The sequence below is a fragment of the Elephas maximus genome, chromosome 3 (genome assembly GCF_024166365.1).
Source record: "Elephas maximus indicus isolate mEleMax1 chromosome 3, mEleMax1 primary haplotype, whole genome shotgun sequence".
In the NCBI taxonomy this organism is placed as follows: domain Eukaryota; kingdom Metazoa; phylum Chordata; class Mammalia; order Proboscidea; family Elephantidae; genus Elephas; species Elephas maximus.
In genome coordinates this window covers 171,929,588-171,943,357 of record NC_064821.1, presented here as the reverse complement: position 1 = coordinate 171,943,357, position 13,770 = coordinate 171,929,588, and the positions used below count along the sequence as shown (strand labels likewise).

The following is a 13,770-nucleotide window of genomic DNA, read 5'->3' as shown; positions in this document are numbered from 1 at the left end:
CTTCTGCTTAAAGTAAATCCTGGGATAACAGCTACCTTTTATTGGGCGCTTTGTGCTAGGCCCTGTGCAAATATGGGCTTTATCTTTAATCTTCACAATACCCCTTTGAGTGACGTACTATTATCATCCATTACCATCTTACTGATTATTATTACCATCTTACTGATGAGGAAGCTGACCCATGGAAAGTTCAGGGACTTGCCCAAGACCCGGGAACCAAGTCGCCAAGCCCTGCGGTCGCTGCCCACGTGGCGCCGGCAAGAGAAAAAATGGCGCGGGTGGGGCTGGGGCTGGCCCGGCGGCGGCGGACCGAGCGGGGGCGGGGCCTGGGGCCGCAAAGACCGGCTAGGCGTGGGCGGGTTTTTGGCGGGGTCGCACCTGTTGCGTGATTCCCTCACAGTCCATCTGCCGGCCCCGACCCTGGTACCCAGAGAGTGTTCAGGAGCCTGGACGAGTTCCAGGCCCCGCTCCCTGGGCAGCACGTGGCTTGCCCGCCTCTGTCGCTGGGCTGGGGGCCTGGACTCCGGGGTCCCCCGAGGCCATTCCAGCCGCCGAGATCGGCCGGGATCTGCCTCCTGCTAGCTGGCAGTTTTGAAAGGCTACCTTACTTCTTCCACCTCAGTGCCAGAGCAGGAGCCCTTGGAGCGTCTTGACGAGGGTCTCGGCCCCAGCCTCCCCTCCTCCCTCCTAACCCAGGCTTCCCGGCTCCGCAGACCCTCGCGGGGAGCCTCCCCCGTGCCCCTTGGGGCTTGGGCAGCATGGCCTCAGGTGAGTGTGTGTGCGTGTGTTGGGAGGAGGGTCCTGGGGATGGCAAGGGTGACAGGCGGTTGGGGGTCTCAGCACAGCCTGCAGAACCTAGGGAAGCCATCAGCTCCCCCTGCGGGGGGGAGGGGTTTAGGGAAGGAGCGCGTGAGTGTGGAAAGACAGAGGGAAAAGTCAGAAGCAGCTGGGGTCTCTTTCCCAGACCCCCAGACAAGCCCCCTCCTCCTGTCTTCCTAGAGGGTAGCTTCTGCCCGACAGTGGAATTTTCCCAAGACCGGCCCCTCCTTACCGGGCTGAGATTCTCCGTTCTACCCACACCCTCCTCCCGACCTGGGCTACCACTGGAGCTGGGGATCAGATAGAGAAAAAAAGGGGGCTCTGTCCCAGAGGGGCTAGGTTTTCAAAGAGAAGTGCCCCAGTACGCCTGCCTTGGGAGGAACGTGTTCTCAGCTTGGAGGCGGGGACTGGATCGTGTTTTTTTTTTTTCTCCGGGACTGGCTGGACCAGCCAACCTGGACTTTGGCTCCTTTGCCCTGGAGTCCTGGCAAGGGGTGAGGGTTCCTGAGGGGTGGGTTGAGAGCTGGGGACTGGCTTTTTCCCCCAACCCCCCGAGTCGGGCCACCATCAGTCACATCACTCCAGGAATTGAGGAGGGGAGGGAGCGGAGGGATAAGGGGCGGGATGGAGACCCCACTCCCCGAGGTTGCCTAGACAACACCAGAAATCATGGCCAGGGCCTCTTCCGCCCGCCGGGCCGCTGCTTCCTGCATCAGTCACTCCCGCTGGGGGCGGAGCGTAGGAAAGGGTTGGATGTGGCAAAGCGAGGCCCCAGCCGGAGCCATTCAGGCTCCCCGCGCATTGTCGCCGCGGCCCCAGCCATGGCATCCTATCCATCTGGCCCCAGCAAGCCCAAGGCCAAGTATCCCTTTAAGAAGCGGGCCAGCCTGCAGGCCTCAGCCGCAGTACCAGGTGAGTCTGCTTCCCGGCCAGGAGGCACCTCTTTCCCTACCACCTCTAGCCCAGACCACTGGCCCCTCAGAGAGGGATTCCCCTTCTCCGGTACCCACTCTGCAGACTTGCCCCTCGATCCCAGGAACAGCTGGCTTGGAAGGTCGTGTGTATAGGATGGTGGGGTGGGGGGTGACTGAGGTTTCTGTGTCGGGGATGCTGTCCTCTGTTAACAAGGAGTTGGTGTGGGTGCAGCAAGAAGTATGTATGCACACGTGTCAGTGTGTGGAGTGTGTGAATGGATTGGGGGTGTGTGGTGTTCCGACTGGCCACACCGACTGGTGGCTGTGCCTTCCCAGGTAGGCTCAGGCTTCCTCCTGCAGCTAGCTCCGCTTTCTAGGACCCCAGACCCAGAACCTACTGGCTGGGGGTCTGACGTTAGGGCAGACCATCGCTGGCAGGCATCTTGGAGCTGGGAAGCTCAGCTTTGTGGCTGTATGGTTTGCTCGTTCCTGGTCTGTGTATGAGCCTCCTCATGGGGATAGGGTTCCATGAGTCAGGCATGTGTGGGGGTTCAAGCGGGGGCTGCAGCTGTGCTGCGTGTGCTCCTGCACCCTTTGGTTCGGCTTCCACTCTGGGAGCATCTCTGCACCATTTGGAGCAGGCAGTGCGGTGCGGCAGTGATCTCCCTGAAGGCTCAGTTGCCTGGGCCTGTGCCTGCTGAGGGATAGAGTCTGCCTGCTGCCTGGTGCCCCCAGGCCCTTGTGGTTGAGGAAGGACCCACCCCCATTTTGGCAACAAGGTCAAGCCAACTCCCTCAGCAGGTGCCTGTACCTATAGCTTGAACATCTCCCATCTGTATTTTGTATGCCACTGAAGATGCCTGGCCTGAGGCCTGTACTGTGTTGAGGGTCATGTTTATCTGTGCCCAGTTCTTTGCCATCCAAAAGGTATGTCCGCTGGGGCTAGATCTATACCAGTTGCTGAACCAGAGACCTTGGGTGAGAGCATCTGGTACTCTTCAGCACGCTTGGCAGTGAGAGAGGGGCTCCTGGTGAAGAGAGGAGATGGGTGGCCAGGATCTTGGAGTTAGTGGGAGTGGCTGGGGAGTAGCTGTGCATGGACTGGTGGGGTTGGGCCCCTCTGGCCTTTGGTTGACCCTCCCCCTGTGTGACTGTGAGTATGGGAGTATATGTGTGTGTGGTGCTGTAACCGGCAACCTCCAGCAGAGGAACTGGGAAAAGGGACCCAGCTGGCAGTTGAGTCTTCTATGCCCTGGCCCCACAGAGTTTGGAGATTACCCACCCGGTGCCATGGCAGGTTTGTGGAAGGCTCTGGCTGTCCTTGTCACCCCCATGATAGTTGTGGGGCCCCAGGCTATCCCATTTGGAGAGGGGGCTGAGAATTGGGCCTTCAGCTCCCATATTGCTGACCCAAAACAGAACAGCCATGAGGTTTATGGTCTGCCTCCCCTTGAGCGGGTTGGAAGTGGCCTGGGGCTGTATTTGGGGAGCAGGTATGTAGGATCAGGGTTCTTAGGCAAGCAAGGACCTTTGGCTCTGCCCGACACCCTGGGGGCAGGGCTGTTGTTAGGTATGGTGGAGTTGGTTCCAACTCACAGTGACCCTATGTACAACAGAACGAAACACTGCCCGATCCTGTGCCATCCTCACAATCATTGTTATGTTTGAGCCCATTGTTGCAGCCACTGTCAATCCATCTCATTGAGGGTCTTTTTTTCTTTTGCATACCCTCTACTTTACCAAGCATGATGTCCTTCTCCAGGGACTGGTCCTCCTGATAACATGTCCAAAGAACGTGAAATGAGTCTCACCATCCTCACTTTTAAGGAGCATTTTGGCTGTACCACTTCCAAGTCAGATTTGTTTGTACTTCTGGCAGTCCATGGCATATTCAGTATTCTTTGTCAATACATAATTCCAAGGCATCGATTCTTCTTCGGTCTTCCTTATTCATAGTCCAGCTTTCTCGTGCATATGAGGCAGTTGAAAATACCATGGCTTGAGTCAGGTGCACCTTAGTCTTCAGGGTGGCATCTTTGCTTTTTAACATTTTAAAGAGGTCTTTTGCAGCAGATTTGCCCAATGCAATGTGTTGTTTGATTTCTCGATTGCTGCTTCCATGGCCGTTGATTATGGATCCAAGTAAAATGAAATCCTTGACAACTGCAGTCTTTTCTCCGTTTGTTGTAGTGTTACTTACTGGTCTAGTTATGAGGATTTTTATTTTCTTTACGTTGAGATGTAATCCATAGTGAAGGCTGTAGTCTTTGATCTTCATCAAAAAGTGCTCTGAGTCCTCTTTGCTTTCAGCAAGCAAGGTTGTGTCATCTGCATATTGCAGGTTGTTGAGTTTTTCTTTATTCTTGATGCCATGTTCTTCTTCACATAGTCCAGTTATATGAAGGGCAGGGGAGGGGCCTATTTTCCTTCCTCTTCTAAGTAAGAGATAGTGTCACCCCTCATCTCCTCCCCTGCCAAGTTCTCTTCTCTGCCCTTCACTGCTCAGCTGCCTTGGCCCAGTGCTGGGCCCAGGGGCCCACCCCCCAGTGGGTAAGGCTACATGTGGAAGCTGTTTTGAGGGTCCCAAGACAGTCTGTCATCGCAGCCCCTTGCTTGGCACCCTCCTTGCAGTTTTAAGAACACTTGCAGAGCGTTATCTCCCTGAGACTGAGCTGGCTGGGGCCAGGCAGGGCGGGAACCGCTTATCACCTAGAGGAGGACCAGAGACTTGCCCCTAAGTGAAAACAGACTCGAGTTCTCCAGCTCTCCCAAAACTCATCTTCTGGGCAGTTTGTCCTGTCCCTGATGATAAGCTTGGGACAGGGGTTGGAAGTCTAGGGGTCCATGCACCCACCCCCTCCCCGCAAGAAGCTGGGCAGTGGGAAAACCTCTGTGACTGACTCCTACCCGATGAGGCCTCTGTTCCAGCTGCCAGCCAGCTCTTCTCTCCAGTAGAGTCTCCCCCTAGGGAGCCCCTAGGCAGGGGCCCAGAGGGCAGTGGTGGCAACATGGCCTCTAAGCAGAGGGAGCAGCCCAGGGCTGCTGGGTGTGGAGCCGATGAGGGTTGGTTTCCCCTTCCTTTTTCTCCCCTCTTACTCTTTGGCCATCCAGGCCCTGCTCACTCTGTCTCCTAGGGCAGAGGATTTTAAGGAGGCTTGGCTCCTCCCTGCCAGCCTGCCCTGCCCATATCAACCTGCCCTGCTCCTCCCCCTGTGGGGCCGCCACATTTGGCTGGGCCGTGGTACTGTAGTGGTTAAGGCCCTCTTCAGCTCTGCGGTTCTTTTTATCTTCCAACTCTGATGTCCCTTCCCTGATTTCTGGGCTCCCCTGAACTCCCCTAGCCCCATGCTCTTCTCCACCATCCCAGGGTCTCCCCTGCCGGCAGCTGTACTTGGTATAGCCCGTGCCGGCCCCTGAGCTGTCCTGGGGGACTGGCTGCAGCTTCACACGGCAAGCAGGCAGGCAAGGGGCACAGGGCTGCTGGCCGCAGTTGCCTGAACTCTGCAGGTAGGGCCCAGGCAGAGACCAGGGTGAGGGGGGGTCTGGGTCCTGGATCTGGGACAGGCACCTTCTCTTTCCCTTTGTCCATCTGGGGCACTGGACTCTGGACTACTGGGAAGTAGGCACAGAGACTTTAAGGTGCACTGCTGGGCAGAGCCCCCAGTCCTTTCCTAAGCCAGGGTGGAGAGGGGAAGGGAGGGTGCTGGAGGGGAGCACCCCAGAGCTGGCTAGGAGAACTAAGTTGAGTGTGGAGAGCTTCCTGCCAGGGAGGGCCCCTCAGGGTGGGCTGGGAGCTCAGGCAGTCCTTACAGACTAGCAGCTCCAAGGCCTTTGGAGCCAGCCTCCTCATGGTAGCTAAGGCCTTCTGCCCCTCAATGGAGAGAGACCTCTGGTTTCTGTCTGACATCCCTTTCTCAGAGCCCTCCCTGGGGCCTCTGGCCCAGATCCTGGGGCCTCTGAGTGGCGTAGCCTGTTTGTGGCAGCTCTTTTGGAGGGGCAGCCAACAGTGGGAGGGGCAGGCTGGGGCCAGGCCACATCTTGGCAGCCCTGGGGTCCTGGGGGAGAGGGCGGGTCTCCTGGGAGGAGGCAGGGCTCCCGCTGCCAAACAGGTCTACACTTCCCCTCCTCCTCCCTGGGGGCTGGTCCCCAGGTCAGAGCTGAGTGGCAGCGAGGATTGCTCCTGTGGTCTCTAGGTCTGGGATATCAGGTGGGGGCCCTGCCCCTCTGCGTGGAGGGTCTACTTGTCTAGAAGCCTGATCCTGGCCTGCCTACCCTGGAGCTGTGAGCTATGGATCCATGATGTGGCCACCTGGTCCTTTAATGAGAGCCTACTGTGTGTTTTTCTGTGTGTGTGAACCCTGTGGGAGGCACTCACGTGGATGTTCTCATGGCCCGAGGGAGTAGAGCCTAGTCCAGGATTCAGGTTCTTATTCCTGGAGTGAATGAACTTACTTGTCCCAGGGCCAGATCCAGGGTTCCACCCCAAACCTGGGTTGGGTGAGGTCCTGTGGGAGCCACATGCAGGCTCATTCCTCAGAAGATTGATCGCCAGCTGTCTGGGGCCTCTTTGGCCTCTCTTTGGGGCTGGCCTGGGGTGGGCAGGGGCCCAGGGCTTCTAGGGGCACCCTGGCCAGTGCCCAGACTCTGGACCTCAACCCACTGGCCCTGGTGTCGCTGTCCCCACAGAGGCTCGAGCTGGGCTGGGGGCCCCTCCTCTGCAGTCCACTCGCTCCCTGTCGGGACCTGCCCCCTGCCTCAAGCACTTCCCTCTCGACCTGCGCACATCTATGGATGGCAAATGCAAGGAGATCGCAGAGGTATCGCCCGGCCCTCAGTGCTGCCCCGTGCCCTGCCTCTGCCCTCCTCCTTCCCCACCTCAGCTGTTCAGCTGTCCCCCAGCCTCCCCCCAACCCCCACCCTGCCACTCCCAGGCACCTCTAGCCCCGCTGCCCTTCCCATCCCCAGGCATGCTGACCCTCTCCCAGCTGGCCTCCTGTCCCTCCCACCAGGAGCTGTTCAGCCGTTCGCTGGCTGAGAGTGAGCTCCGCAGTGCCCCCTATGAGTTCCCCGAGGAGAGCCCCATTGAGCAGCTGGAGGAGCGGCGCCAGCGCCTGGAGCGGCAGATCAGCCAGGATGTCAAGTGAGCCCCCCACCTGACCTCTGGAGCCTGCTGGGTGCCCACAGGCAGTTGGCGGAGCCTCCTTCTGCTCCCCATTCTGTGGCTTTCAGAACCCCTGTCTCCCCGCTTTCCACTCAGGCCTGGCAACACAGCAGTGGTTGGAAGCACAGGCTTTGAGTCAGGCTGCTTGCATTCTGGTTCTGTCTCTCTTCCCACCAGTGTGGCCTGGAACATACTGCTTAACTTCTGGGTCTGTTTTCTCATCTCCAAAGTGGGGTCACAACAGCACCACGGCACAGAGTTCTGTGCCTGCGAGGATCACGTGTACTGACTGCGCAGCTCAGTGTCAGGGGGAGAAAGGGCGCCCCTGTTATCTGTCTGACCTCTCGCCTCTCTCACCTCTAGGCTGGAGCCAGACATCCTGCTTCGGGCCAAGCAAGATTTCCTGAAGACAGACAGTGACTCGGACCTACAGTAAGGAGGTTGGAGGGTGGGGGGAGGCTGAGTGGGGCCTGCCCGCTGCCACCTCTAAGCCCCCCTTGGCCACCTGCCTGTGTAGGCTCTACAAGGAACAGGGTGAGGGCCAGGGTGACCGTAGCCTGCGGGAGCGTGATGGGCTGCTGGAGCGGGAATTCCAGCGAGTTACCATCTCCGGAGAGGAGAAGTGCGGGGTGAGTGTGGGGTGCGGGCTTGGGTCCCCATCCCCAGGTGTCCCGGGAGCTCATCCAACTGGGGGAGCTGGAGGCAGTGGGTGGGCAGGAGAAGGCGTTTCTCTTGCCAAAAGCTGGAGGGGCAGAGGGCCTGGCTGGTGGGTATTTGAGTGCACTGGGACCAGAGTATCTGAGTGTGTCTAGAATCAGGGGCTGTGGGGGATGGGGAGAGTGTGGGGAGGAGGTGAGTGAGTCTGGGTCTGGGGTCAGAGACCAAGAAGAATGTGTCCCACCCTTGTCTCCAGGTGCCGTTCACAGACCTCCTGGATGCAGCCAAGAGTGTGGTGCGGGCCCTCTTCATCCGGGAGAAGTACATGGCTTTGTCGCTGCAGAGCTTCTGCCCCACTACCCGCCGGTACCTGCAGCAGCTGGCCGAGAAGCCTCTTGAGATCCGGACCTACGAGCAGGGCCCCGAGACCCCTGTGTCTGCTGGTGGGACCCTTACCCCTGCCTCCTTTAACTGCCCTGGTCTCCCGGGCTCCCTGAGCTTGGGGCCCAGGAACCTCTGTCCTGGCTGCTTCTTCTCTATCTGGGCTCCTCCCAGCCTCTTGGTGGCCCTGGGGGTGGGGTGGAAGTAGGGGCAGGAGCTGCCCTGCTGGGGCCTTTGGCATCGCTCACCCTCTTCAGGGCCTCTGGTGGGCAGTGGGTGAGCAGTTGGCCTCACCGTGCTTTGGAAAGGTGGAGGAGTCTGGGAGAGCCCTGGCCGTGACTCCGCTCCCACCCTGCCTCCCCTCCCACCCTGCAGATGCCCCTGTGCACCCCCCTGCGCTGGAGCAGCACCCTTACGAGCACTGCGAGCCAAGCACCATGCCTGGGGATCTGGGCTTCGGGCTGCGCATGGTGCGAGGCGTGGTGCATGTCTACACCCGCAGGGAACCAGATGAGCAGTAAGAGGGCTGTGGTGTGGTGGGGGAGGCTGTGGGGAGGCTGCATTGGCTCAGGGAGGGGCCATGGCCTGGCTTCCTCTCCTCATCCAGCTTCCCCTACATGCCAGTTGCTTAGAGCTGGAGCTGCCATACCCCGACCTGCAGGAGTTTGTGGCTGACGTCAACGTGCTGATGGCCCTGATTATCAATGGCCCCATGTGAGCCCCCACCTGTCCTAGACAGTCAACTCCCCTCCCAGACCAGATTCCCCAGCCCACCCCCAAACACCTGCCCTGGTCTCTTGTCCATTCCTAATCAGTGAGCCCTACTGCACCCACCCAGGCCCTTCCGAGGCACCTCCTGTAGGGCCCTGACTCCCTACCTGGTTCCCCCCCTGCCTAGAAAGTCATTCTGCTACCGCCGGCTGCAGTACCTGAGCTCCAAATTCCAGATGCACGTGCTACTCAATGAGATGAAGGAGCTGGCTGCCCAGAAGAAGGTACCCCACCGGGACTTCTACAACATCCGCAAGGTGGGCCCTCAACCCTTGGCCTGTGTGTCCCTAACCCTGTGCCTCGCCCAGCCTCCCCCTCAGGAGCTTGGGCGCCCACCCAGCACCCAGTGTGGAGGGGTCCTCTCGCATCTTGCTGCCTTGGGGCCTGGACCTTCCCGGCCTCGGGTGGACTTGCAGTCCCCTGCTCTGCCCAGGTGGACACGCACATCCACGCTTCGTCCTGCATGAACCAGAAGCACCTGCTGCGCTTCATCAAGCGGGCGATGAAGCGGCACCTGGAGGAGATTGTGCACGTGGAGCAGGGCCGAGAGCAGACGCTTCGGGAGGTCTTTGAGAGCATGAACCTCACTGCCTACGACCTGAGCGTGGACACGCTCGACGTGCACGCGGTCTGTCCCTGTGCACAGGAGGCTGAGGGGCTGGGCCAACACAGGTGCAGGATGACTGAGACCTGCCCGTCTCCCCCAGGACAGGAACACCTTCCATCGCTTTGACAAATTCAATGCCAAGTACAACCCTATTGGGGAGTCTGTTCTCCGGGAGATCTTCATCAAGACTGACAACAGGGTTTCTGGGAAATACTTTGCTCACATCATCAAGGTAAGGAGGAGTGGCTGCCAGGGCCGGTCATGTACCGGAGGGGCAGTGCTGGCCTGTGGGCACCCTTCCCGACTGAGCTGAGAGCCTGAGTGTCTGGGGTTTGCACGGGGTAAGGGAGATGGATAAGATGCATGCAGCTTTCAAAAACACAGCCAAAACGCCATTATATCCAAATAAAATAACACTCCGTGTATATCATCTCATATCCATAATATGTTCAATTTTCTTTGTCTAAAAACAATTTTCTTTTTTTATAACTCTGACCATTCTGTCTTGAGATGTCAATCCCGACGTCATCCCACACTTAACCTTGCTCTGCTTTTTCTTTTATCCGTGACACTTACCAAACGCTAACATGCTTATAATTTATATGCTCATTAACTGTCTCACTCTATCAGAATGTAAGCTTTGGGAGCTGTTTTGTCTGTCTCTTGTTTTCTTCTTCATTTATGTGTCCCAAGTACCCTCCTATCTTAGAGGTGGGATGGGGAAGAATACATGGACCAAGAATGGCAGAAAGTTGATAATATTTGAAACTTGTTTATAGGTATAGGAAGGTGTCTTGTACTATTTTTTCTATTTTTATGTGTGTTTTAAAATTTCCATAATGAAAGTTAAACAAAAGGTACATAAAGAGGTCCTCCTGAGCACATGTGATGGGTGCAGAGACAGGCGGGGTGGGAATCTGAGTGTGACAGCTGCCCCACATGTGTCTCCCAGGAGGTGATGTCAGACCTGGAGGAGAGCAAATACCAGAACGCTGAGCTTCGGCTCTCCATCTACGGCCGCTCACGGGATGAGTGGGACAAGCTGGCACGCTGGGCTGTGATGCACCGTGTGCACTCGCCCAACGTTCGCTGGCTTGTGCAGGTGCCCCGGCTCTTGTGAGTGTCCCTGGGGTGGGAGGGATGTGGGGCGGAGAGTCCCTGGGCCAGGGCCTACCTCCTGCCCTCCAGGGCGGCTGTGTAGAGAAGGGGCCTGCCTAGTTCCACCATGGTCTGTCCAGCCTGGCCTCCCTGGTGTCCTCTCTTCCCAGCGTGGTTCCAGAGTGGTTCTGTGACCACAGGCCAGGCCCTGACCCTGCTGGCCTGCTGGTCTCCCACCCATCCTGACCTGTGTGTACGTTCACGTGTGCCTATATCTGGCCTGCAGTGACGTGTACCGGACCAAGGGCCAGCTGGCCAACTTCCAGGAGATGCTGGAGAACATCTTCCTGCCACTCTTCGAGGCCACCGTGCACCCTGCCAGCCACCCGGAGCTGCACCTCTTCCTGGAGCATGTGAGTGGGCAGCACAGGCTGGCTGTGGGAACGCTGGCCAGCAGGGCTCGTGCCAGGTGGAGGGCTGGGTCTGACCGCCTGTCCTGTGCCAGGTGGATGGCTTTGACAGTGTGGACGATGAGTCCAAGCCTGAGAACCACGTCTTCAACATGGAGAGCCCCCTCCCCGAGGCCTGGGTGGAGGAGGACAACCCACCCTACTCCTACTACCTGTACTACACCTTCGCCAACATGGCCGTGCTGAACCACCTGCGCAGGTGCTTGCCCTGACCCATGCTGCATCTCTGCTCCCTGCCTTACCCTTCCACCCAGCAGACTTTGCTGTGGGCCTGACCCAGGCTGGGGCCACCAGAGCCCTGACCTCCCTTTTCTCCCCACCCCTGGACTGGATGGGTTCTTTCTCTGCCCTTGGTGCTCCATCCCTCACCCCTCACCATCAAGGACGACCCGTGCCCCCTTATACCAGGCCCACACAGCCACTGGTTGGAGGGCAGGTGTGTATTGGGTGGGGGCCCAGGAGCCCAGGCTCAGGAACTGACCAGTCTTCATGCCCCCAGGCAGAGGGGCTTCCACACGTTTGTGCTGAGGCCACACTGCGGGGAGGCTGGGCCCATCCACCACCTGGTGTCGGCCTTCATGCTGGCTGAGAACATCTCTCACGGGCTGCTGCTACGCAAGGTCAGGGCCTGCACCCCCAGCACCACCCCCCAGTCAGTCACCTCCCCACTGAGCTCCCAGTTAGGATTCCCCCTCTCAGTATAACTGACCCTCTGCAGCACTTCCCACCCCAGCCTCCAGACTGGGCCCTGCCTTGGACTCTGGCCGTCACTGATGCTCTGTACATTGGGCCCACCCTGGGTTCCCCTCCCCTGCCCACTACCATGGCCTGTACCTCACACCCAGAATGTCCTCCCTGACCTTGAGGCCACCTCAAAGTTTCTGCTGCTCTCTCGCCCGCCCAGGCCCCGGTCCTGCAGTACCTGTATTACCTGGCCCAGATTGGCATTGCCATGTCCCCACTCAGCAACAACAGCCTCTTCCTCAGCTATCACCGGAACCCACTACCCGAGTACCTGTCCCGCGGCCTCATGGTCTCGCTGTCCACCGATGACCCCCTGCAATTTCACTTTACCAAGGTCAGAACCTGGCAGGCAGCCAGGTGGGCAGGTGTCCTGGGACTTGCAGACCCCCAGCACTTCTGTCTCACAGGGTTGGTGCTGCCCCCTGCTGGTGGAGTGCAGCAGACCAGTGGCCAGCTAGCCAGGTCTGCAAATCCCACAGAGAGGGAGGGAGGGGGTGGCTGGGTCAGGGCCTGAGGGAGACTGGTTTGTGCAGGAACCACTGATGGAGGAGTACAGCATTGCCACCCAGGTGTGGAAGCTCAGCTCCTGCGACATGTGTGAGCTGGCCCGCAACAGTGTGCTCATGAGTGGCTTCTCCCACAAGGTACTGCGTCCATCCCGGGCCTGCCTACACCTTGACACCCCTCTTACCTCTGCATTTGGGAAGCTCCCTGGGGTCCTGGCTCTGCCCCTGGGATGGCTGCAACCTTGCCCGTTCCCCCAACCCCCTCAGGTAAAGAGCCACTGGCTGGGACCCAACTACACCAAGGAGGGCCCTGAGGGCAATGACATCCGCCGTACTAATGTGCCAGACATCCGCGTGGGCTACCGCTACGAGACGCTGTGCCAGGAGCTGGCCCTCATCACTCAGGCCGTCCAGAGTGAGATGCTGGAGACCATCCCGGAGGAGGCGGGCCTCACCATCAGCCCGGGGCCTCAATGAGCCTGGCCAGGCCATGCCCACTCACCTCAGCATTCTGACCACGTTTCTCTCTCAGATCCCTCCCGTCACGTTGTGGTCTCTGCATGTCTTGGTTCTTCTCTGTTTTTGTCCTGCATGTCTGACCACTTAGCTGTCCCTGTGCCACCCAGTGAAAATGATGCCCAGGAATCTGCTTCTCCACTGTCTTGGCTCAGGCGGCACCTGATGGTCGAGGGTTTGAGGGCTGGCCCTGCTGGTGCCCCTGCCCCAGGATCTTCTGAGGTGTGGCTGTCCTGCGGGTACCTCCAGTGTCCACAGGGGCCTGGCAAGGTTGTGGGGCTGGCCCCTCTAGCCTTTGGGGTCCTGCCTGGCCGCACCCAAGCTTTAGCCAGGGCCCACATTCAGGCCCCACCTTGTTCATGTGGCTTTTACTCTGGTTGAGAGCTCAGTCGCAGCCCGGGCTGCCTGTCACTGAGGGGATGGACTCAGGCGTTGGAGGTGCTGGAGCAGGACCTCCACACTTCCCAGCCTCTGCCAAGTCACCACCCCAGCAGCCTTCTCTGTCTTTTCTGCAGTCCATGTGCTCCTCTGGTGTCAGCTTCCTGTGCCTCTGTGGGAGGGGGCAGCCGCCCTGCGCTGTGTCTGGGGCCACTGCAGCAGAGGGTCCTGGATCTGCCACTAGCCCTGGAGGTGGTACCGCTGGGATGGTCCCAGAGCTCTGGCCAGACCTGGATCCTGTCTGGTCCCATGTGTTGTGTTCTGGATGGAGGCTCTTGCTGTGAAATACAGTGTTTCATACAGTCCCATCTTTCCTAGTGCATGAGAAATAAAGACTATTTAAGTTATGAGGCGGGCAGGGTCTCTGTTGGGAGAGGGGGAGCCATGGTCAGGGTGGTGGAGGTTGGGGGCCAGGAGCATTTTGGATGGAGCATTCCCTGGGGAGCACCTGGGCTGGGGTGATATGTGGCAACCAACTTAGGAAGCTGGGAGTGAGGAGATGCTGACAGGAGCTTCATCTGCCATCTGAGGCCGTCATCCAGCCTGCCCCATCTGTGGGGACACTTGACCCCAGGTCACACATACCCCTGTCACACAGCTTGGGGGATGGCTTCCCCTTCCTTCCTTCCTTATACTTCCCACTTCCAGCCCTTAGGACCCCCTGGTAGATGTAGGGATATGCACTTAC

The 13,770-nt window shown here is 58.8% G+C and overlaps 1 protein-coding gene across 4 annotated transcripts; it reads left to right on the top strand.

Annotated features, from left to right (window-relative positions):
- Positions 1-332: 332 nt before the first annotated feature.
- On the top strand, positions 333-13,412 carry AMPD2 (adenosine monophosphate deaminase 2). 4 transcript variants are annotated; one of them, XM_049880129.1, is made up of 18 exons: positions 333-768; positions 6,420-6,550; positions 6,719-6,873; positions 7,258-7,326; positions 7,412-7,523; positions 7,808-7,994; positions 8,308-8,449; positions 8,557-8,646; positions 8,831-8,960; positions 9,137-9,331; positions 9,411-9,542; positions 10,263-10,426; positions 10,695-10,821; positions 10,914-11,077; positions 11,378-11,498; positions 11,783-11,956; positions 12,156-12,266; positions 12,396-13,412. In XM_049880129.1, exons 1-18 carry the CDS (start codon positions 759-761, stop codon positions 12,603-12,605), a joined length of 2,424 nt encoding a protein of 807 aa, XP_049736086.1. In that variant the 5' UTR covers positions 333-758; the 3' UTR covers positions 12,606-13,412. The 4 variants fall into 4 exon arrangements, with proteins under 4 accessions (XP_049736086.1, XP_049736087.1, XP_049736088.1 ...); XM_049880130.1 differs by lacking the exon at positions 333-768 and adding an exon at positions 1,126-1,731; XM_049880131.1 differs by lacking the exon at positions 333-768 and adding an exon at positions 1,127-1,731 and having other exon boundaries at positions 6,743-6,873.
- The last annotated feature ends 358 nt before the right edge of the window (positions 13,413-13,770 follow it).

Excerpts from the sequence above, each read along its gene's own strand:
- AMPD2 (XM_049880130.1), top strand. The coding sequence starts at position 1,641 with ATGGCATCCTATCCATCTGGCCCCAGCAAGCCCAAGGCCAAGTATCCC. Across the intron at positions 1,732-6,419 it reads GGCCTCAGCCGCAGTACCAG|AGGCTCGAGCTGGGCTGGGG; the intron begins GTGAGTCTGCTT and ends CTGTCCCCACAG. Across the intron at positions 10,822-10,913 it reads TGCACCTCTTCCTGGAGCAT|GTGGATGGCTTTGACAGTGT; the intron begins GTGAGTGGGCAG and ends GTCCTGTGCCAG.